Raw genomic sequence first — 24,564 nt, 5'->3', positions numbered from 1 at the left:
GGTGTAGAGAGACTAGGGACACAATCCTGGGTCAGGAGGTGTAGAGAGACTAAGGACACAATCCTGGGTCAGGAGGTATAGAGAGAGAGACTAGGGACACAATCCTGGGTCAGGAGGTGTAGAGAGACTAGGGACACAATCCTGGGTCAGGAGGTGTAGAGAGAGAGACTAGCGACACAATCCTGGGTCAGGAGGTGTGGAGAGACTAGGGACACAATCCTGGGTCAGGAGGTGTGGAGAGACTAGGGACACAATCCTGGGTCAGGAGGTGTGGAGAGACTAGGGACACAATCCTGGGTCAGGAGGTGTAGAGAGACTAGGGACACAATCCTGGGTCAGGAGGTAGTGATAGCTAGTGCTAGTGATATCCTTCTGTAGGCTATTGTAAAACGCCTTGGACCAGAGCTAGTGATATCCTTTTGTAGGCTATTGTAAAACACCTTGGACCAGAGCTAGTGATATCCTTTTGTAGGCTATTGTAAAACACCTTGGACCAGAGCTAGTGATATCCTTTTGTAGGCTATTGTAAAACACCTTGGACCAGAGCTAGTGATATCCTTCTGTAGGCTATTGTAAAACGCCTTGGACCAAGGCTAGTGATATCCTTATGTAGGCTATTGTAAAACGCCTTGGACCAGAGCTAGTGATATCCTTATGTAGGCTATTGTAAAACACCTTGGACCAGAGCTAGTGATATCCTTATGTAGGCTATTGTAAAACGCCTTGGACCAGAGCTAGCGATATCCTTTTGTAGGCTATTGTAAAATGCCTTGGACCAGAGCTAGTGATATCCTTTTGTAGGCTATTGTAAAATGCCTTGGACCAGAGCTAGTGATATCCTTATGTAGGCTATTGTAAAACGCCTTGGACCAAGGCTAGTGATATCCTTCTGTAGGCTATTGTAGCTGTGCCTCTAGCCCTGGAGTGGAATTTGGAATAAATAATTTAGCCCACCAATTTCTATTCACTCTGATGGGTTGTGGCTAAAGCATGAGGTTGTAGATGATGTTGTAGATGATGGGTCTCCATATAACATGGGGTTGTAGATGATGGGTCTCCCTATAACATGGGGTTGTAGATGATGTTGTAGATGATGGGTCTCCCTATAACATGGGGTTGTAGATGATGTTGTAGATGATGGGTCTACTTATAACATGGGGTTGTAGATGATGTTGTAGATGATGGGTCTCCTTATAACATGGGGTTGTAGATGATGGGTCTCCATATAATATGGGGTTGTAGATGATGTTGTAGATGATGGGTCTCCTTATAACATGGGGTTGTAGATGATGGGTCTCCTTATAACATGGGGTTGTAGATGATGTTGTAGATGATGGGTCTCCTTATAACATGAGGTTGTAGATGATGGGTCTCCATATAACATGGGGTTGTAGATTATGGGTCTCCCTATAACATGGGGTTGTAGATGATGTTGTAGATGATCGGTCTCCTTATAACATGAGGTTGTAGATGATGTTGTAGATGATGTTGTCGATGATGGGTCTCCCTATAACATGGGGTTGTAGATGATGTTGTAGATGATGGGTCTCCATATAACATGAGGTTGTAGATGATGTTGTAGATGATGGGTCTCCCTATAACATGGGGTTGTAGATGATGGGTCTCCCTATAACATGATGTTGTGATGATGGGTCTGCCTATAACATGGGGTTGTAGATGATGATGGGTCTCCATATAACATGGGGTTGTAGATGATGTTGTGATGATGGGTCTCCCTATAACATGGGGTTGTAGATGATGGGTCTCCCTATAACATGGGGTTGTAGAGGTTGTTGTAGATGATGGGTCTCCCTATAACATATCTATGAGATTCTAGTCTAGTCTAGTAGCTCCCCAGTCTAGTCTAGTAGCTCCTCATCCCCCTATAACATATCTATGAGATTAGTAACAGTCTAGTAGCTCCCCATCTCCCTATAACATATCTATGAGATTAGTAACAGTCTAGTCTAGTAGCTCCTCATCTCCCTATAACATCTCCCCATCTTCCTATAACATATCTATGAGATTAGTAACAGTCTAGTCTAGTAGCTCCTCATCTCCCTACAACATCTCCCCATCTTCCTATAACATATCTATGAGATTAGTAACAGTCTAGTAGCTCCCCATCTCCCTATAACATATCTATGAGATTAGTAAATCTAGTCTAGTAGCTCCCCATCTCCCTATAACATATCTATGAGATTAGTAACAGTCTAGTAGCTCCCCATCTCCCTATAACATATCTATGAGATTAGTAACAGTCTAGTCTAGTAGCTCCTCATCTCCCTACAACATCTCCCCATCTTCCTATAACATATCTATGAGATTAGTAACAGTCTAGTCTAGTAGCTCCCCATCTCCCTATAACATATCTATGAGATTAGTAACAGTCTAGTCTAGTAGCTCCCCATCTCCCTATAACATATCTATGAGATTAGTAACAGTCTAGTAGCTCCCTATAACATATCTATGAGATTAGTAACAGTCTAGTAGCTCCCCATCTCCCTATAACATATCTATGAGATTAGTAACAGTCTAGTAGCTCCCCATCTCCCTATAACATATCTATGAGATTAGTAACAGTCTAGTCAAGTAGCTCCCCATCTCCCTATAACATATCTATGAGATTAGTAACAGTCTAGTCTAGTAGCTCCCCATCTCCCTATAACATATCTATGAGATTAGTAACAGTCTAGTAGCTCCCCATCTCCCTATAACATATCTATGAGATTAGTAACAGTCTAGTCTAGTAGCTCCTCATCTCCCTATAACATATCTATGAGATTAGTAACAGTCTAGTCTAGTAGCTCCCCATCTCCCTATAACATATCTATGAGATTAGTAACAGTCTAGTCTAGTAGCTCCCCATCTCCCTATAACATATCTATGAGATTAGTAACAGTCTAGTCTAGTAGCTCCCCATCTCCCTATAACATATCTATGAGATTAGTAACAGTCTAGTAGCTCCCCATCTCCCTATAACATATCTATGAGATTAGTAACAGTCTAGTCTAGTAGCTCCTCATCTCCCTATAACATATCTATGAGTTTAGTAACAGTCTAGTAGCTCCCCATCTCCCTATAACATATCTATGAGATTAGTAACAGTCTAGTAGCTCCCCATCTCCCTATAACATATCTATGAGATTAGTAACAGTCTAGTCTAGTAGCTCCTCATCTCCCTATAACATCTCCCCATCTTCCTATAACATATCTATGAGATTAGTAACAGTCTAGTAGCTCCCCATCTCCCTATAACATATCTATGAGATTAGTAACAGTCTAGTAGCTCCTCATCTCCCTATAACATATCTATGAGATTAGTAACAGTCTAGTCTAGTAGCTCCCTATAACATATCTATGAGATTAGTAACAGTCTAGTCTAGTAGCTCCCCATCTCCCTATAACATATCTATGAGATTAGTAACAGTCTAGTCTAGTAGCTCTCCCTATAACATATCTATGAGATTAGTAACAGTCTAGTAGCTCCCCATCTCCCTATAACATATCTATGAGATTAGTAACAGTCTAGTAGCTCCCCATCTCCCTATAACATATCTATGAGATTAGTAACAGTCTAGTCAAGCTCCCCATCTCCCTATAACATATCTATGAGATTAGTAACAGTCTAGTTAGTAACAGTCTAGTAGCTCCCCATCTCCCTATAACATATCTATGAGATTAGTAACAGTCTAGTAGCTCCCCATCTCCCTATAACATATCTATGAGATTAGTAACAGTCTATAACATCTAGTAGCTCCCCATCTCCCTATAACATATCTATGAGATTAGTAACAGTCTAGTAGCTCCCCATCTCCCTATAACATATCTATGAGATTAGTAACAGTCTAGTCTAGCTCCCCATCTCCCTATAACATATCTATGAGATTAGTAACAGTCTAGTCTAGTAGCTCCCCATCTCCCTATAACATATCTATGAGATTAGTAACAGTCTAGTAGCTCCCATCTCCCTATAACATATCTATGAGATTAGTAACAGTCTAGTAGCTCCTCATCTCCCTATAACATATCTATGAGATTAGTAACAGTCTAGTAGCTCCCCATCTCCCTATAACATATCTATGAGATTAGTAACAGTCTAGTAGCTCCCCATCTCCCTATAACATATCTATGAGATTAGTAACAGTCTAGTCTAGTAGCTCCCCATCTCCCTATAACATATCTATGAGATTAGTAACAGTCTAGTAGCTCCCCATCTCCCTATAACATATCTATGAGATTAGTAACAGTCTAGTAGCTCCTCATCTCCCTATAACATATCTATGAGATTAGTAACAGTCTAGTAGCTCCCCATCTCCCTATAACATATCTATGAGATTAGTAACAGTCTAGTAGCTCCCCATCTCCCTATAACATATCTATGAGATTAGTAACAGTCTAGTCAGTAGCTCCCCATCTCCCTATAACATATCTATGAGATTAGTAACAGTCTAGTAGCTCCCTATAACATATCTATGAGATTAGTAACAGTCTAGTAGCTCCCCATCTCCCTATAACATATCTATGAGATTAGTAACAGTCTAGTAGCTCCCCATCTCCCTATAACATATCTATGAGATTAGTAACAGTCTAGTAGCTCCCCATCTCCCTATAACATATCTATGAGATTAGTAACAGTCTAGTAGCTCCCCATCTCCCTATAACATATCTATGAGATTAGTAACAGTCTAGTAGCTCCCCATCTCCCTATAACATATCTATGAGATTAGTAACAGTCTAGTCTAGTAGCTCCCCATCTCCCTATAACATATCTATGAGATTAGTAACAGTCTAGTAGCTCCCCATCTCCCTATAACATATCTATGAGATTAGTAACAGTCTAGTCTAGTAGCTCCCCATCTCCCTATAACATATCTATGAGATTAGTAACAGTCTAGTAGCTCCCCATCTCCCTATAACATATCTATGAGATTAGTAACAGTCTAGTAGCTCCCCATCTCCTATAACATATCTATGAGATTAGTAACAGTCTAGTCTAGTAGCTCCCCATCTCCCTGTAACATATCTATGAGATTAGTAACAGTCTAGTCTAGTAGCTCCCCATCTCCCTATAACATATCTATGAGATTAGTAACAGTCTAGTAGCTCCCCATCTCCCTATAACATATCTATGAGATTAGTAACAGTCTAGTAGCTCCCCATCTCCCTGTAACATATCTATGAGATTAGTAACAGTCTAGTAGCTCCCCATCTCCCTATAACATATCTATGAGATTAGTAACAGTCTAGTAGCTCCCCATCTCCCTATAACATATCTATGAGATTAGTAACAGTCTAGTCTAGTAGCTCCCCATCTCCCTATAACATATCTATGAGATTAGTAACAGTCTACTCCCCATTCTATAACATATCTAGCTAGTAACAGTCATCTCCCTATAACATATCTATGAGATTAGTAACAGTCTAGTAGCTCCCCATCTCCCTATAACATATCTATGAGATTAGTAACAGTCTAGTAGCTCCATCTCCCTATAACATATCTATGAGATTAGTAACAGTCTAGTAGCTCCCCATCTCCCTATAACATATCTATGAGATTAGTAACAGTCTAGTAGCTCCCCATCTCCCTATAACATATCTATGAGATTAGTAACAGTCTAGTAGCTCCATCTCCCTATAACATATCTATGAGATTAGTAACAGTCTAGTAGCTCCCCATCTCCCTATAACATATCTATGAGTCATATCTAGAGATTAGTAACTAGTAGCTCCCCATCTCCCTATAACATATCTATGAGATTAGTAACAGTCTAGTAGCTCCCCATCTCCCTATAACATATCTATGAGATTAGTAACAGTCTAGTAGCTCCCCATCTCCCTATAACATATCTATGAGATTAGTAACAGTCTAGTAGCTCCCCATCTCCCTATAACATATCTATGAGATTAGTAACAGTCTAGTAGCTCCCCATCTCCCTATATCTATGAGATTAGTAACAGTCAGTCTAGTAGCTCCCCATCTCCCTATAACATATCTATGAGATTAGTAACAGTCTAGTAGCTCCCCTATTAGTAACAGTCTCCCCCATATAACATATCTATGAGATTAGTAACAGTCTAGTAGCTCCCCATCTCCCTATAACATATCTATTAGAGATTAGTAACAGTCTAGTTAGTAGTCTAGCTCCCCATCTCCCTATAACATATCTATGAGATTAGTAACAGTCTAGTAGCTCCCTATAACATATCTATGAGATTAGTAACAGTCTAGTAGCTCCCCATCTCCCTATAACATATCTATGAGATTAGTAACAGTCTAGTAGCTCCCTATAACATATCTATGAGATTAGTAACAGTCTAGTAGCTCCCCATCTCCCTATAACATATCTATGAGATTAGTAACAGTCTAGTAGCTCCCCATCTCCCTATAACATATCTATGAGATTAGTAACAGTCTAGTAGCTCTCCCTATAACATATCTATGAGATTAGTAACAGTCCCCCCATCTCCCTATAACATATCTATGAGATTAGTAACAGTCTAGTCTAGCTCCCCATCTCCCTATAACATATCTATGAGATTAGTAACAGTCTAGTAGCTCCCCATCTCCCTATAACATATCTATGTTAGTAACTCCTCCATCTCCCTATAACATATCTATGAGATTAGTAACAGTCTAGTGGCTCCCCATCTCCCTATAACATATCTATGAGATTAGTAACAGTCTAGTAGCTCCCCATCTCCCTATAACATATCTATGAGATTAGTAACAGTCTAGTCTAGTAGCTCCCCATCTCCCTATAACATATCTATGAGATTAGTAACAGTCTAGTAGCTCCCCATCTCCCTATAACATATCTATGAGATTAGTAACAGTCTAGTAGCTCCCCATCTCCCTATAACATATCTATGAGATTAGTAACAGTCTAGTCTATTCGCTCCCCATCTCCCTATAACATATCTATGAGATTAGTAACAGTCTAGTAGCTCCCCATCTCCCTATAACATATCTATGAGATTAGTAACAGTCTAGTAGCTCCCCATCTCCCTATAACATATCTATAGATTAGTAACAGTCTATGAGCTCCCCATTATAACATATCTAGTTAGTAACAGTCTAGTAGCTCCCCATCTCCCTATAACATATCTATGAGATTAGTAACAGTCTAGTAGCTCCCCATCTCCCTATAACATATCTATGAGATTAGTAACAGTCTAGTCTAGTAGCTCCCCATCTCCCTATAACATATCTATGAGATTAGTAACAGTCTAGTAGCTCCCCATCTCCCTATAACATATCTATGAGATTAGTAACAGTCTAGTAGCTCCCCATCTCCCTATAACATATCTATGAGATTAGTAACAGTCTAGTCTAGTAGCTCCCCATCTCCCTATAACATATCTATGAGATTAGTAACAGTCTAGTGGCTCCCCATCTCCCTATAACATATCTATGAGATTAGTAACAGTCTAGTGGCTCCCCATCTCCCTATAACATATCTATGAGATTAGTAACAGTCTAGTCTAGTAGCTCCCCATCTCCCTATAACATATCTATGAGATTAGTAACAGTCTAGTAGCTCCCCATCTCCCTATAACATATCTATGAGATTAGTAACAGTCTAGTCTAGGCTCCCCATCTCCCTATAACATATCTATGAGATTAGTAACAGTCTAGTAGCTCCCCATCTCCCTATAACATATCTATGAGATTAGTAACAGTCTAGTGGCTCTAGTAGCTCCCTCCCATCTCCCTATAACATATCTATGAGATTAGTAACAGTCTAGTAGCTCCCCATCTCCCTATAACATATCTATGAGATTAGTAACAGTCTAGTAGCTCCTCATCTCCCTATAACATATCTATGAGATTAGTAACAGTCTAGTCTAGTAGCTCCCCATCTCCCTATAACATATCTATGAGATTAGTAACAGTCTATTCGCTCCCCATCTCCCTATAACATATCTATGAGATTAGTAACAGCCTTGTCTAGTGCAACAGTAATACAACAGCTCTATTCCACTACCAGGAAATAGACTTTGACCGGTGAGATCCATTTTGAATAGGCTACATGTCAACACTGTGAATTGTTCTATGGTTTTGGGACATCTGACACAGTCATTTCTAATAAGCTATCACCAGGCAGTGGTTCCTGTATGGTGTGAGTGACTGACAGGGAAATGTTTTCAATTGAACCTTTATTTAACAAGGCAAGTCAGTTAAGAACAAATTCTTATGTTCAATGACGGCCTACAGCGGCCAAACCCATACCCAAGACCAAGAACCAAAATGAATGAGTATATGGCAGGCTGGGGCTACCAAACTGCTGGCCTGATTGGACAACAACAGCAATGAGTAGCCCAACTAGAGGCCGAGGATAACAAACTGCTGGCCTGATTGGACAACAACAGCAATGAGTAGCCCAACTAGAGGCCGAGGATACCAAACTGCTGGCCTGATTGGACAACAACAGCAATGAGTAGCCCAACTAGAGGCTGAGGATACCAAACTGCTGGCCTGATTGGACAACAACAGCAATGAGTAGCCCAACTAGAGGCTGAGGATACCAAACTGCTGCCCTGATTGGACAACGGCAATGAGTAGCCCAACTAGAGGCTGAGGCTACCAAACTGCTGGCCTGATTGGACAACAACAGCAATGAGTAGCCCAACTAAAGGCCGAGGATACCAAACTGCTGCCGTGATTGGACAACAACGGCAATGAGTAGCCCAACTATTGCATTCTCAAATAACATAAGCTACTATTGTTATATTACTCTAATTATGTCAGAGGAGAAAGAACAGCTATCTCTGGTATGGAGGATTTAGTGGGGGTACCCATTCTTGACCTGTCAGCGTGCAAGTTTGGAATTGGACATGACAGTAAGAAGTGGGAGCTAATTTGTTAGGCCCAGCCTGAGGTCCAATGGTACTAAGGTACCTTTCAAGTGATAGCAACATTCAACCAAGTAGCCTAAGACAATTCATTGTTATTGAATTTCATTGAAATCATTTGGGTAAAAAAATATATACAACAATGTGTACATTGTATTCCCAGAGGATAGTACTTCAAATTATAACACTAGTTGGTACTTTAGATCGTGTCTCCAGACAATGTACAAGTAGAAGCTGTTAAACTTATTTTCAATGCATTCATTGTGGTATTCATTCTTCATCATTGTAGTAGGCTGCATCCACACAATCACTTACCTTCAAAATAACGTGCCATATTCCAAAATGTTATAAAGGCTCAATAATCAGAAATCACCTATGGAGGTCAAATGTTCTGTACAAATCCAAAATCGGTATTTCCACTAGGCAGCGTATCAAGTTATCAAGGATATTCAACTATAACTATATTGAAACGAAATTGGTCAAATAGTCCAATAAGACATATTTCAGAAGAAAAAAAACGTTTTTTTGTTTTTTGTTGTAAAACCCCAAATGGTCATTCAGTCATTCATCTATATGGCCACCCCAGTGCAGAATGGACTGTTGAAGCCATAACTTGCTAGAGCACTCCTCTCTCACAAATGAAATCCTTTTCGCAATTCCTCCACCGCCAGCACTTTCCAAAGCGTGACAACCCGACCTTTATTCCATCAATCGTTTATCTCACTTGACTTCAGCCTAATGAAACGCACCCCCCGGCCCGACTGTAGCCTACCTATTGGTATTTATGTAGACTATATTTCACAAATACAATTAGCCTATGCCTTGTACGGATTTCAGGTCTGCCCCTTTCCCAGGCAAATAAACCACGTCACATTTCCTCCCGGACTGGCTATGGACCTTTTGGTGCTTTCAAGACAACTTGGAACTTTAAAAAATAATTTTAAAATATATATATAAAAAGGCCAAATAATGACGTTAGTGATCTTCAGGTCAAAAAGTCGCACCTCAACAAAGATGCCCTAGTTTCCCACTTGGAATTTTAAGTTGGATGACGATTCAAAACTATTTTTTTCCAGTAGAAGCTAGTTTTCTCCCCCCCGAGTTCCCAGTTGTCATGAACGCACTGAAGGCGGAGATTTCACAAGTTCCCAGTGGGTTTGAACGCGGCATTTGCTTCTACTAATATACTCCCTCTCTTGCTTTAGCCTCGCCCCCATGATATCGTATATATATATATATATATATATTAAGATAGCCTAGCGTAGACAATCAGATAGATACAGTAAATCAGTAACATGTTAAAGCCAGCATAGACCCGGCCCACACGAATAACCGATCTATAGGTCTAGCCTAACCTTAAAATAAATGTAGCCTAGTGGTATATCGAATGTCAGTTACATTCCCGAATGCAGAACGATGGATGCGGAAATGATGGGGACAGGTTATTACGTTTTTTCCACTGTATAGCATAGCCTACACATCAAACACGAATTATACACGATTTAAAAAATAACATTGCAACATTATTACCAGATCAACTGGCTATTGTTTCTATTCGTTTTCCAATACATTCAGAATATGCTATGACAATGTAGATAGCCTACCCAATAATAGGCCTACAAAGATCAAACCACTCGTAGTGCTATTGGGCTACTCTTGTACCTTCTCTTTTACGACGACAGTTATGATTATTGGCACTCAGCAAGGTATTGGACAATTTAATTTAGCTAATAAATGCATTTCCTTACTGTTTGGCTTGTAGGATGTTGGCGACAGGAAAATCGTGCGATAGGCTTGTCCAAATATGGACACAACCGCGGTGAAATTAGCGCAACTAATGTCCCCTTGGGAGTTTATATTAAAATGACATGCAACACACTGTATTGAATATTGGGCAGATATTTTAGTAATTAGTTCACACAAAAACACTATAATAGATTAATTTGATCAAAACGATATATAGAAATGCCATTCCAAAACTAGGACCAATGAAAAGCTTGTATCCGAATGCTGTGGCCAATGAAAATGCAGTTTTTCACGACGTTCCTGAACCCCAAATACCAGAACCACGACATTGATGCCACGTCAATGAACACATTCATACTAAAGGGTTCATAGCTAGAGGCCTGGGCAACTCGAGGCCTGATTAGTGTCATACTTTTCCCCCCAGCTAAAACACCGGACTCCAATAATCATCTTCAGTTTGAAACGCAAATAAAGTTATCCGCTGTGTTGGCTAGGGGGGGGAACCCCACTCCGGCCTGGAGTTTCCCATCCCGGAGTTAGGCCTACGGGTATTTGGGTTAGAAACTAGACTATTAACATGGAACGTAAGTAAAAATTTCAGTTACAGAATGCTTACGAACATGGTCCCTCAAAAGTAATTTTAAATAATGTTCCGATTGAATTGAAGTACATAAGTCCTTACGACTCAAACGGAAGGACCACATTTTTTTTTAAACTACAGGTGACAAAGCAATGCAAGTCAAGGAAAATCTGATATAGGACATTCTGGGTGTAAACTATATATAATTTAACATTTATGGATCACACTCCCTCCGGCTAATCTTAATATTTGTTTTACTAAATACTTTATAATAGATGCTGCACTGTTGAAAGGAGAGCAGGCAAGCTAGCACGTCATTATACTGTGGCTAGCTTACACTATTCATAGGACTAATAAAATGTTGATTTGTGCAGAAATGGTGAAATTTACTGAATCAGTTGAGGATTAATGTTTTATTGTTTCGTCAGGAGTGAGTCCAGGGAGATAATATCCAGAGGTTTGAAACAATTAACCATAGATACACTTTACTGTCCTGGGTTTTACAGATTAGAATGTGCTACCCCCTAGTGGCAGGACACTGCCATAACCACCTGCTACGATTATAAATAGGATTACAGGTGGTGATCACATTCAGATTGTCAAATATCATAATGGGAAAATGCCCAATAGTAAACAAAACAAAAAAATAAGGGTAAATAATTTAACCAAGAGTTTCACAAAAATATTAAGTTAAATCTAGAAACACTATTAAGGACTAAACATTGTTTGCTGATTGTATTGTTCTGACTGAGCAACAATTTAACAGTTTAACAATGATCGTCATAGTAACTACTAGTGCATCAACTACCCATAACAATTCTCCATTCCATGGTAAGCATCCAAACAGGGATAACCTATTCAGAAGTTTGTAACATTAATGTTTTGGACACAGAGCTGCAGCAGTGAGTGTATCATACCATGTTCATGTGCTATCAGAATGACCAGAAACTCAGGTCTAAAAAAAAAAAAAAAATTGCTGTAAAACATATGAAGTTAAACCGTTCATATGGAACTTCCAAGTTGGATATTCCAGAGTTTCCTAAGTTCCGAGTAGCACGTGAATGCAGCATCACAGACGTGAGTCTGGAGGTGTGGGTTCTGCGTCCATGTGCTGTTGCCGGGTTGGTTGCTGTGGCTGGGAGCGTAGTCAAGCGCTGAGGAAGGTGACGGCGGTGTCCCTCTCCTCCACCAGCTCGGCTGCCGTGGCGTCCATCTTGCCTCGGGAGAAGTCGTTGATGGCCAACCCGTCCACAATCTTCCACTGCTTGTCCTGAGGATAACAAAGACAGGAGAATAATGTATATTGAATAATAGGCCAAAGTGATCAACTTCCCACTGCAATAGGTAGTTGGTCGTAGACTAAAGCACCTGTTTATAGTCACTAGAAGCAGAGCTCTCTGGTTAAGTGGTGATGACAGCTGATCATGAAGCACAATTATGATCTTTGTCCCAATTATTGGTTTTTGACCAATCAGATAAGATCTTTAACCAATAATTGGGCAAAAGATCAGAATTGTGCTGCCAATGTAAACGCAGCCTTAGTATGGAGGAGTGTAGAGAGCAGAGTGTCAGGGATCTGTCTCACCTTGATGTGAACAGGGAATGAGTAGATGAGGTCTTCAGCGACACCATAGGAGTTACTGCTGGAGTAGACACCCATGGAGACAAACTCTCCCTGCAAACACAAGAGGTCAGAGGTTAGGGCTGCCTTCAGGAGCCATTAACCCAAAGACAGGCTGCTCCACACTGTGTTCAGGAGCCATTAACCTAAAGACAGGCTGCTCCACACTGTTCAGGAGCCATTAACCTAAAGACAGGCTGCTCCACCCTCTTCCCAAAGTGTGCAAATGCACACATCTCAGCAATGTAACAATGGCCTCCAGCCAAATATTACACCATCCATGACTGTTTGGAATTCTGGGAGAAGAATTGAGATTCATCTATACTTTAAATAGTAGAGTGCCCTATAGATTAGGAGTTATTAAATATAGCCTTAAAATGGTTACAATGGAGATTTGGGTAGGGTAAACTAATCCTAAATCTGTATCTTAAAGCCACAGAATTGTCCCACTTAGCTGACCTCAGGAGTGCCTGACCAGATGTCCCTCATGTGATCACAGATAGCCTTGGCTGCAGACATGGCACTGGACAGCTTCCTGGCCGCGATAACCGCAGCACCCCTCTGCTGCACTGTCTGAGAGGGAGGAAAAGAGAGGGGGGAGGAAGAGCGATGCCTTACAAAAATGTCTCATCCCTACTCCAATAGTCTTCTTCAGCAGTCTCAATTAATCTTTCCAGGATTCCTCTCCTTATCAAAACACATGGAGAAGGTCAGAGGTCACTTTCCCTTGGACCATCTCCAATGAGAAGGGGGGGGTTACAGTTCACACAGCCAGATGAAAATGTGTTTTACAGTAGAGTAAACTCACAGAAATGAAGGCCCCTTTGAGCCAGTCATCGTCTTTAACAGCGGCGAAGCAGGCCAGGTCGCTGCCCGCCATGTTGACCTTGGTAAAATAATAATGACATATCGTTAAATAATATTACACATAGTATTCACTACTGCCTTGCAGTGGGATAATAATACATTATTATTACATTGTGATAAATGATATATTACCTTGCAGTGGTGGACGTCTGGGTACTGGGTGGACGAATGGTTGCCCCAGATTATCACGTTCTTTACCTGGGTGGCTGGCACGCCGCAGCGCATCGCAACCTGGAGGGAGGGAGGCAAGAGAGCTGTGTAAGGATGATATTACCATCTATTAAGATAATCCACACACTTATTTGTCCCCAATGAAACTTAAAAACACCCACTACAGTTCAAGTACAGACAGACTCAGTCAGAGATTGGAGTAGCTATTCATTCAGGGGGTTCAAGGGAACAAAACCCACTTCTCCACACAGGTACCTGAGAGCGGGCGCGGTTGTGGTCCAGACGGGTGAGGCAGGAGAAGTTCTCTTTGGGGATGGACGGGGCAGACTTGGCTGCGATCAGACAGTTGGTGTTGGCTGGGTTACCTACCACCAGGACCTGACGGAGACAAGGAGAGGCCATGTTATAAAACAGTCGTACACCACACACACAGAGAGCAAGACAGAAAACACCATGGTGATGGGGAGAATCTTCCCTTTCCACTGGGGTCAGGTTGTAGCCCAAACGGTTCAGACACTACAAACAGAAGGTACAGACGAGTCCCGTCAGGCTTGTAGAACAAAACTGAGACTATGTTCCTGCGAGTCTCACCGGAGAGTTTCCAAACAGTTTGGATGCTACAGCCGTTTGTGAGAAGACTTATTTTCAGAGTGTCTCATGGTCTGAAACATGACTGCAGATGTGGAACACTGCCATAGGTGGATTGAGATGCACCACACATTTTAACTTAACCTTTCTGGGAACGGAGGCAGTATTGAGTAGTTTGAATGAATAAGGTGCCCTATGTAAACTGCCTGTTACTCAGGCCCAGAAGGTAGGATATGCATAGTAGTATTGGATAGAAACATTAAAGTTTCCTAAACTTAAAATTATGTCTGAGTATAACAGAACTGAAATGGCAGGCGAAAACCTGAGGAAAATCCATCTAGGAAATGCTATTATATTGAAATGGCTGTTTTTCCATTGAAAGCCTATCCACCATACAAACGACGTATGACCCAGTTCACGATCTCTATGGCTTCCTCAACATGTGACCAGTCTTTAGGCATTATTCCAGGCTTTTACTCTGAAAAATAAGGGAGATACAGCACTTTCAATGAGGACAGTGGACATTTCCAGAGATGTGTCCTGCGCGTGACCGGGAGTGCGCCTTTGTTTTTCCTTTTCTATTGAAGAAGCTATCGTCCGGTTTAAATATGGATTATTTATGACAAAAACAACCCGAGGATTGATTATAAACATTGTTTGACATTTAAGCTTTCATGGTACTTTTGATTTTGTCTGCCTGCTGTGACGGCGCTTTGTACCAATGGATTACTGAACAAAACGCACCAACAAAGAGGTTTATGGACATAGAGAGAGACTTGTGAGTGCAACCATGTGAAGATCAAAAGGTAAGTGATTAATTTTAAATCGCCATTTCTGACTTTATTTCCTCCTCTACTTGGCTGGGTACTGTTTGTAATGTTGTGCTGGGCGCCGTCCTCAGATAATCGCATGGTTTGCTTTCGCCGTAAAGTCTTTTTGAAATCTGACACTGTGGTTGGATTAACAACAAGTTTCTCTTTAAGCCGATGTATAAACACTTGTATGTTTTAGGAAGTTATGAGTATTTCTGTTCTTGAATTTCGCGCGCTGCAATTTCACTGGCTGTTGGCCAGGCTATCCCTAATAGTTAACAGAGTGATGAGACGTTGAAGGCAACGAGAGACTAAGAGGTCATACCATGAGATTAGTCCATCGGTATATAGCCCACCCAATCTACCTACCTCATCCCCCAAACTGGTTTTATTTTATTTACTTTTCTGCTCTTTTGCACACCAATATCTCTACCTGCACATCATCATCTGCTCATTTATCACTCCAGTGTTAAAAATTGTAATTATTCACTCCTATGGCCTATTTATTGCCTACCTCCTCATGCCTTTTGCACACACTGTATATAGACTTTCTTTTCTCTACTGTCAGGTAGACTTGTTTGTGTTATTGGCTTGTTTATTGTTTATTCCATGTGTAAATCTGTTGTCTGTTCACACTGCTATGCTTTATCTTGGCCAGGTCGCAGTTGTAAATGAGAACTTGTTCTCAACTAGCCTACCTGGTTAAATTAAAAAAAGACCTATACATTGTTATGAATGTAATAAAATGTACATCGTCATAGTTTGCACTTTCAGTCCAACTTAAATGTTTTGTCCATTATCAATGCAATATAGCCATGTATTGCAGTGTCTGATTACCATGTAGTAAAAAACATATTTTAAAGTTACTTGAATCTTGAGCCACCTGTGAGTAGAGGGGAAATTCCAAGGCCTTGCTGCCTGACGTGCAAGGTTGAAGACGCCACGCTAGACAGTCAGGCAGAGTTGTAAGGTTGAAGGCGCCACGCTAGACAGTCAGGCAGAGTGCAAGGTTGAAGGTTGAACAGACGCCATGCTAGACAGAGTGCAGGTTGAAGGCGCCACGCTAGACAGCTCAGGCAGGCAGTGTAAGGTTGAAGGCGCCAGTGTAAGGTTGAAGGCGCCATGCTAGACAGAGTGCAAGGTTGAAGGCGCCATGCTAGACAGTCAGGCAGAGTGCAAGGTTGAAGGCGCCATGCTAGACAGTCAGGCAGAGTGCAAGGTTGAAGGCGCCATGCTAGACAGAGTGCAAGGTTGAAGGCGCCATGCTAGACAGAGTGCAAGGTTGAAGGCGCCACGCTTGAAGGCGCCATGCTAGACAGAGTGCAAGGTTGAAGGCGCCACGCTGCTCAGGCAGAGTGCAAGGTTGAAGGCGCCATGCTAGACAGTCAGGCAGAGTGCAAGGTTGAAGGCGCCATGCTAGACAGAGTGCAAGGTTGAAGACGCCATGCTAGACAGCTCAGGGCAGAGTGTTGAAGGCGCCATGCTTGAAGAAGGTTGAAGGCACGCTAGACAGGCAGGCAGAGTGCAAGGTTGAAGACGCCATGCTAGACAGTCAGGCAGAGTGTAAGGTTGAAGACGCCATGCTAGACAGTCAGCTAGACAGAGTGCAGGTTGAAGACGCCATGCTAGACAGTCAGGCAGAGTGTAGGTTGAAGATGCCATGCTAGACAGTGCAGGCAGAGAGTGCAAGGTTGAAGGCGCCATGCTAGACAGAGTGCAAGGTTGAAGGCGCCATGCTAGACAGAGTGCAAGGTTGAAGACGCCATGCTAGAGAGTGCAGGTTGAAGGCAGGCAGAGTGTAAGGTTGAAGACGCCATGCTAGACAGTCAGGCAGAGTGTAGGTTGAAGATGCCATGCTAGACAGTCAGGCAGAGTGTAAGGTTGAAGATGCCACGCTAGACAGTCAGGCAGAGTGTAAGGTTGAAGACGCCATGCTGTAAGGTTGAAGGCGCCATGACAGTCAGGCAGAGTGTAAGGTTGAAGATGTTCTCAGGCATGGCAGCTTGAGCCTTGCACGCTGCCTGAAGACAAGTTCAGTTTTTGCAACAAGGTCACTTGGGGAAGAAATGACAAGGGTGCAGGACAAGTGCCAGCACACACAGAAGCAGTCACACTCGTCAGTCTGACAGCCCAACACCTGTTGCTAGATCAGTGTCCAGAGTCACCAAAAGGCCTCCTCAACACACCCACAGTTCCACTGGCACTAGTCGGGACATTCCAGTCCTTGGCGGAGTTCCTATTCTCTACTATTAAAATGACTCATTATAATTCTATAGTTTCCACCATATTCCTCACAACAGTCCATGCATTTTGTAAATCCATGAAAGTGAGTGTCCAAGTGCACACTTGGGGAGCAGGAGAGAATCAGAATATCTCCCTTGACTCCTGGGATGGAACCCAGCCAGACTGGATACAATGTAAGGCTTCTAGACAGAAGTGGACCAACTCCCCACGGGATGGAACCCAGCCAGACTGGATACAATGTGAGGTTCTAGACCGAGAAGTGGACCAACTCCCGGGATGGAACCCAGCCAGACTGGATACAATGTAAGGCTTCTAGACCGAAGTGGACCAACTCCTGGGATGGAACCCAGCCAGACTGGATACAATGTGAGGCTTCTAGACAGAAGTGGACCAACTCCTGGGATGGAACCCAGCCAGACTGGATACAATGTGAGGCTTCTAGACAGAAGTGGACCAACTCCTGGGATGGAACCCAGCCAGACTGGATACAACATTAAGCTTACAGACAGAAACAGACCAGATAGGTGGGGTAGTGTTAAGACATGCAGGCAGTTAGATTTAAATCAAAACACACGCTCACAAAACAAACCCACAAACAATGCACACACACAATGGCATTCCAGGCCAGTCTTTCCATAGGAATTAAGAGCCCAACACGTGGTGAACTGAATTTCAACAGCTCTGAGGTGCAGCATCACGAGTCCTCTCTATGTCTAAGGACACATGGCTTACACTATACCACAAACACAGGGTACCTGCTAGTGTTGACAGACAGCTAAGTCTGCATTGACATTTAGGGACACATTGACAGTCACCAGACACCCCACACAGCCAACAAACCCTGTCTGTTGGGCTCTGGCTATTATCTCACCTTGACAGTTTTCTTGGCGTACTTCTCCAGCGCGGCCCCCTGGCTCTTGAAGATGGCCACGTTAGCCTTGAGCAGATCCTTCCTCTCCATACCCTCTCTCCTGGGCATGGAGCCTACCAGGATAGCAGCGTCCAGGTCCTTAAAGGCAACCTCCTCCTTGTCCGTGGGGATGACCTCTGAAAACAGACGGAATAAACAGGGGCTTGTTCAGTCAGTATCAAGTAGTCAGAAAAAAGAAGCATGAAAAGGGAGGGACTATCTGAACGTGTCCTATAAGACACTTGCAGGTTTCTTTCCTTGTTTGTGGGAATGACCTCTAGACGAATCAACAATACAACAGACCAGGGTTGGTTCAATGGGCAGCACATGGACGACCAACACACCCTCTAGACGAATCAACAATACAACAGACCAGGGTTGGTTCAATGGGCAGCACATGGACGGAGTTCACACACCTCTAGACGAATCAACAATACAACAGACCAGGGTTGGTTCAATGGGCAGCACATGGACGGCCAACACACCCTCTAGACGAATCAACAATACAACAGACCAGGGTTGGTTCAATGGGCAGCACATGGACGACCAACACACCCTCTAGACGAATCAACAATACAACAGACCAGGGTTGGTTCAATGGGCAGCACATGGACGACCAACACACCCTCTAGACGAATCAACAATACAACAGACCAGGGTTGGTTCAATGGGCAGCACATGGAACCCACCAACACACCCTCTAGACGAATCAACAATACAACAGACCAGGGTTGGTTCAATGGGCAGCACATGGACGGCCAACACACCCTCTAGACAATCAACAATACAACAGACCAGGGTTGGTTCAATGGGCAGCACATGGACGACCAACACACCCTCTGAGACGAATCAACAATACAACAGACCAGGGTTGGTTCAATGGGCAGCACATGGACGGCCAACACACCCTCTAGACGAATCAACAATACAACAGACCAGGGTTGGTTCAATGGGCAGCACATGGACGGCCAACACACCCTCTAGACGAATCAACAATACAACAGACCAGGGTTGGTTCAATGGGCAGCACATGGACGGACTTGGCGTACAACACACCCTCTAGACGAATCAACAATACAACAGACCAGGGTTGGTTCAATGGGCAGCACATGGACGGCCAACACACCCTCTAGACGAATCAACAATACAACAGACCAGGGTTGGTTCAATGGGCAGCACATGGACGACCAACACACCCTCTAGACGAATCAACAATACAACAGACCAGGGTTGGTTCAATGGGCAGCACATGGACGGCCAACACACCCTCTAGACGAATCAACAATACAACAGACCAGGGTTGGTTCAATGGGCAGCACATGGACGGCCAACACACCCTCTAGACGAATCAACAATACAACAGACCAGGGTTGGTTCAATGGGCAGCACATGGACGACCAACACACCCTCTAGACGAATCAACAATACAACAGACCAGGGTTGGTTCAATGGGCAGCACATGGACGGCCAACACACCCTCTAGACGAATCAACAATACAACAGACCAGGGTTGGTTCAATGGGCAGCACATGGACGACCAACAGAAGGAAAAACTGGATAATAAAGACTACTTAATCATTTAAGGTTTTACTACAATGTCGTCTAATTAATCTCTACAGGCTCGGTGTGTCCCCTACAGGACGGTTGAGTTAACATAGGCTAATGTGATTAGCCTGAGGTTGTAAGTAACAAGAACATTTCCCTGGACAGACATCTTGGATAGTTGCAGAAAACTTCAAATCTTGTTAATCTAACTGCACTGTTCAATTTACAGTAGCTTTTACTGAAATAATACCATGCTATTGTTTGAGGAGAGCACACAGTTATGAACTTAAATGTATTAATAAACCAATTAGGCACATTTGGGCAGTCTTGATACAACATTTTGACCAGCAATGCAATGTTCATTGGATCAGTCAAACTTCACACATACACCGCTGCCATCTAGTGGCCAAAATCTAAATTGCACCTGGGCTGAAATAAAACATGGCCTTTGTCTTGCATTTCAAAGATGGTACAAAAACAGCATGTTTTTTCCTTTAACCAAATCTAATGTGTTATATTCTCCTACATTAATTTGACATTTCCACAAACTTCAAAGTGTTTCCTTTCAAATGGTAGCAAGAATACACATATCCTTGCTTCAGGTCCTGAGCTACATGTAGTTAGATTTGGGTTGGTCATTTTAGGCAAAAATAGAAAAAAATAAAGAAAAAGGTAACTATGATCGAGGACAGCAGGAAGTTGTTTTTAAGGAGTGCTTTATTAGGCTCAGTCCTTCAAGCACAATGTTTTAGACGTGATCTCTTGACAATAAAAGTGGCCTCTATGGAGAAACAAAGGCTTGGGTTTGTTTTACCCATCACATTGTCTCAGTGTGGTTTTCCCTGTTTCAATCCCCATTTCGTCACAACACCTTACATGCTCATCAGCTCAGTCACACGGTTTTTGCTTTTACGGTTAGCTTCAGCAAACCCTGTATGGATCCCTTTGTTCTGCTACTGTCATCTGTGGGACATAGACTGTTGCCAGTTAACTGCTTTAAAGGGATACTGCGAGATTATGGCAATTCTGGCAATTCCACCGATCTGGCAAACACCTTAAAAATATTTGAAAGAATTTAAATAGTGCTTGAAGCCAGATCTGGTTGGGACACAGGGTCACGTCACCACACTACAGACATTCCCCCCCACCCCACATTGAAAATTGTCTTTGCAACACATCATACACAGAGAGAACATTGTCTTTGCAGCCCTGAGCGTTAATACTGGGGCCTCACAGCCGAGGTGAGAACAAAGCAAGGACACCACCATTGACAACAGAAAAATACCAGTCACAATGGAGATGGAGATACTACTGGTGCCTCACAACTAAAGCAAAGCCACGTCAATCCAGTGAGTGTTGTCTGCCCCATGGTTTACCTCTGAGGAGTGGGAGGGCACAGTCCTGTAGCTCCATGACCACACCATCCAGGACTGGCAACATTGGGGTGATGTCCAGCAAGATCAGGGTGATTGGCTGAGAGGAGAGACCATGAAATGACAGGAGTAGATAAATGAGTAGGATCTATTGATCTTTCCGTTGACTTACAGGCTGGTAGATTGCTAACTGAACAGATGTGTATGGTGATTACTACATTGACAACACTGCTTGTTATGACTATTTGAAGGGACAGTGTTAGGCCTATGTTAACCTGCCAGTAGGCTGTATGCTAGTGGTTCTATTTCAGGCAATTCAAGGACACTAAAGCCTTGAGTGAAGCTTTGCAGGTTGTGTGACTGAAGGGGTAGTGTGTGATGCTGCATGTTGCCCATCAGTCATGATTTTAAATTTATTTAACTGACAGGAGGTATCTGACATGGCACCCTATTCCCTATATTGTGCACTCATTTTGACCAGAGCAAATAGGGTAAGTAGTGGACTATATAGGGAATAGGGTGTAATTTCAGACAATAGACAACCCCTAACAGGATCAGCTGGGATATTACGTAATGCAAGTCAAGCCAAAGCTTCTTCCTTCCCTCTACCTGATCTTTGCCGAACACATCTCCCTTGGCGATGCCAAACAACAAGGAGTAGGCAATCTGCCCAGCAGCGCCGGTCACCAGAACACGAACAGGTTCAGCAGACTGCAACACAAGACACAGAAACACAGATCTGGGTCCTATTCATTAGGGCACATGACACATCTGGGTCCTATTCATTAGGGCACATTACAGATCTGGGTCCTATTCATTAGGGCACATTACACATAGGTGATTTACACACTTATCCAGAGTGAGTTAGCCTAAAAACCTGTAGTAAAATGTTTCACAATAGAATACAAATGTGTATTTATTTTTGGACAAGTTCAGGAAGTAAGTCCCCATTTCAGTTCAATTTCTTCCATTTGTTGACAAAAGAACACAACCAAGCACTGACAAATGTTTGGTCCTCGTCACTGAAATTTCAGGGGCACATTTTCAAATATTGGAGGTGAACCAGGCATTACTTGAGTGAGGAAATGATCCAGCTAGGGAAAACATTTGGGAAGTTTTACAATAATATTAATGTTATGTAATAGGCTTGTATAGGAAAAACAGTCAACAACAGTCAGGTAAAAATGAGGTGTACATGAAATGGGAATGAGGTGAGTGGGATACCTTTGAGGAATTGGCTAAGAGTTCACTCGTAAATTGACAGTCAGTGACAATACTAGAGAGAACTGTATAAGAATTGAAGCTCTTCTCCAACAATAGTATTCCATATGGGATCCGTGACCGGACAATGTCGGAGTGGGGATTTATTAACTCACGAGGTAAGCCACGGTGAATTTAAAAATAGAACTCACTCCTCGAGCCATCTGAGACGAGATATTTATAGCTACTGTAGAAAATTGTCAACATTAATTCAACCTTTTCCCTTTCACACAAATGTAGAGTCCAAAAACAAGCAATTGCATTTTGCTGGGGAGAAAGTCGCATGCAATAATTAGACAACTTACTTAAATAACGTTAGGCCACATTAACACATTTGACCAATTTGACCTTGTCAAAGAAATGTAGACACATGTGCATACTACACAGCTGTCGAAATGAGATTATAGCAGAACCTGCCAAATTGACTGGCACATTGCCAACAAGGAATTAGAGATTGTACTCCTTCCAACTTGTCTTTAAACATAATATCACAAGCAAAAATCATTTTACAAACATGTTTAAATTGATGCAAAAGTTGGTTACCGGTAACTAACTAGCTACTGTATAAATTAGGTTAGCAAAATTACTTGCAGAAGCAAGCGTTGGTTGCTGGCAACAAGCGAACGAAAAGCCACCTCGCTGTCAGCGTACTACTATAGCAGGTGTGCGCATTTATCATTTCAGTAAAGCTAAAGTTCCGTAAACAAAGTTAATACAACTTTTTGTTTGTTACTTACCATCTTTGTATGGTAACTTGGACTATTCTCCCACTGTTCTAACAACAAGAGGTCACCCCTATTTCTTGAAATCAGAGTGGTCACGAGGTGGCCAGTAAATCGTTTATAGGCATGCGTCGCAAAGCTGGTGGCTCTCGGGAAATGTAGTCGGAAATCCTTCAGCCAAAGACAGTAGTACCAAATATTTGTATAACTAACTCTCATTGTTCTATCTGTGATAGTACCAAAGACAGTACAGTACGCTGGGTTAGTTTTACACATCTTTGACAGTACAGTATGCTTCAGCTGTGTACGATGACCTTTTTAAAGTTAATGAGGTTGACAGGGGAATAAATAACTACTTTACCCATTATTCAGTACTAACATTTAAAGTCCCCTTTTATTTACTAATTACATAAAGTCCCAAACTGTCTCTTGCATATTTGTATTTTATTGATTTATTCAGTTGAAATAAGGATACTTTAACTTCTGTTGTAAAGCTATCATTTTTATGTAGATTTTTTATAGAGCTCCGCTGCTAGCCAAAGGTGTCGGAGCAAGTGATGCCAATTTAGCGACTTTGTTGTTAGATTTAGACAGTTTTCATTCCCTCTAGCGGCTTTTATTCGTAAAAGAGTATAGCGACAAATTTAGCTACTTTTTAAGGCTGCCCCAAGCGACTTTTTAATGATTTAGCTACTTTCCTGTTTGTGTGTGTGCCCTCTCGGCTGAGTTCAGCTATGCGCCTCCGCCGGCTGCTGCGTGTGTCACTTGCGCCCCTTCTCCCACCTCTATGTCCTCTTCAGCCTCTCCGTCCTCTCCCCTCTGCAGCAGCGAGTTAATTGATTAAATCGGTTCCTTTGTTGTTAAATGACACCACAGCTCTCCAATGGATAAAAAATAAAAGCAAAACGAAATAAATATTTTTTAAATGATATACTTTAATCTGTTTTTTTTCTGTGCTTTTAATTAGTTCAATTTTGTTCTCCTTCAAACATTCCATTTAGCAGTAGTGGTGAATGGATAAAATCACTGTGTGTGATTAAAATCATGTGTTGTTATAATTAAGATAATTGTGTTGTTATAATTAAGATAATTGTGTTGTGATAATTAAGATAATTGTGTTGTGATAATTAAGATAATTGTGTTGTGGTAATGGTGTTGTGGTTTTGTCTATAACCTGTTATATCCCTTGCCACTCTGATATACAGGCCTAAAGGCCGAGACAATTAGAAGACACAGTGGCAGAATACATTTAACCACACCTTTGTTTCA

At 42.1% G+C, this 24,564-nt stretch overlaps 2 protein-coding genes across 3 annotated transcripts in view; both read right to left on the bottom strand.

Annotated features, from left to right (window-relative positions):
- Nucleotides 1–11,469, bottom strand: part of LOC112240480 (UTP--glucose-1-phosphate uridylyltransferase) — a 66,874-nt gene extending 55,405 nt beyond the window's left edge. Inside the window, exon 1 of one of the 2 annotated variants that reach the window (XM_042314705.1) lies at nucleotides 10,605–11,469. Coding sequence is in view for 1 of the 2 variants with exons in the window: in XM_042314704.1 (XP_042170638.1) it covers nucleotides 9,172–9,190 (19 nt within the window). In the remaining variant the exon portion in view is untranslated. Of the gene's footprint in view, nucleotides 1–9,171; nucleotides 9,798–10,604 lie in introns of those variants that run through there. The other variant, XM_042314704.1, reaches the window with a different exon arrangement.
- Nucleotides 11,470–11,580: 111 nt separating this feature from the next.
- On the bottom strand, nucleotides 11,581–23,444 carry LOC112240818 (malate dehydrogenase, cytoplasmic-like). The gene is made up of 10 exons (XM_042314707.1): nucleotides 23,311–23,444; nucleotides 21,923–22,024; nucleotides 21,317–21,413; nucleotides 18,357–18,532; nucleotides 14,097–14,219; nucleotides 13,803–13,901; nucleotides 13,612–13,689; nucleotides 13,263–13,376; nucleotides 12,768–12,857; nucleotides 11,581–12,452 (listed from the first exon to the last, which is right to left on the bottom strand). The coding sequence occupies exons 1-10, from the start codon at nucleotides 23,311–23,313 to the stop codon at nucleotides 12,330–12,332; spliced, it is 1,005 nt and encodes a 334-aa protein (XP_042170641.1). The 5' UTR covers nucleotides 23,314–23,444; the 3' UTR covers nucleotides 11,581–12,329.
- Nucleotides 23,445–24,564: the final 1,120 nt, after the last annotated feature.

The sequence above is a fragment of the Oncorhynchus tshawytscha genome, unplaced genomic scaffold, assembly GCF_018296145.1.
Source record: "Oncorhynchus tshawytscha isolate Ot180627B unplaced genomic scaffold, Otsh_v2.0 Un_contig_14168_pilon_pilon, whole genome shotgun sequence".
In the NCBI taxonomy this organism is placed as follows: domain Eukaryota; kingdom Metazoa; phylum Chordata; class Actinopteri; order Salmoniformes; family Salmonidae; genus Oncorhynchus; species Oncorhynchus tshawytscha.
This window is presented reverse-complemented; position numbering and strand designations above follow the sequence as displayed.

What these genes read in the sequence shown, in the direction of transcription:
- LOC112240818 (XM_042314707.1), bottom strand. An exon ending in TCAAAGGGGCCTTCATTTCT is followed by an intron (nt 13,377 to 13,611) that starts GTGAGTTTACTC and finishes CCTCCCTCTCAG; the next exon opens with ACAGTGCAGCAGAGGGGTGC. An exon ending in TCTGGTCAGGCACTCCTGAG is followed by an intron (nt 12,858 to 13,262) that starts GTCAGCTAAGTG and finishes TTGTGTTTGCAG; the next exon opens with GGAGAGTTTGTCTCCATGGG.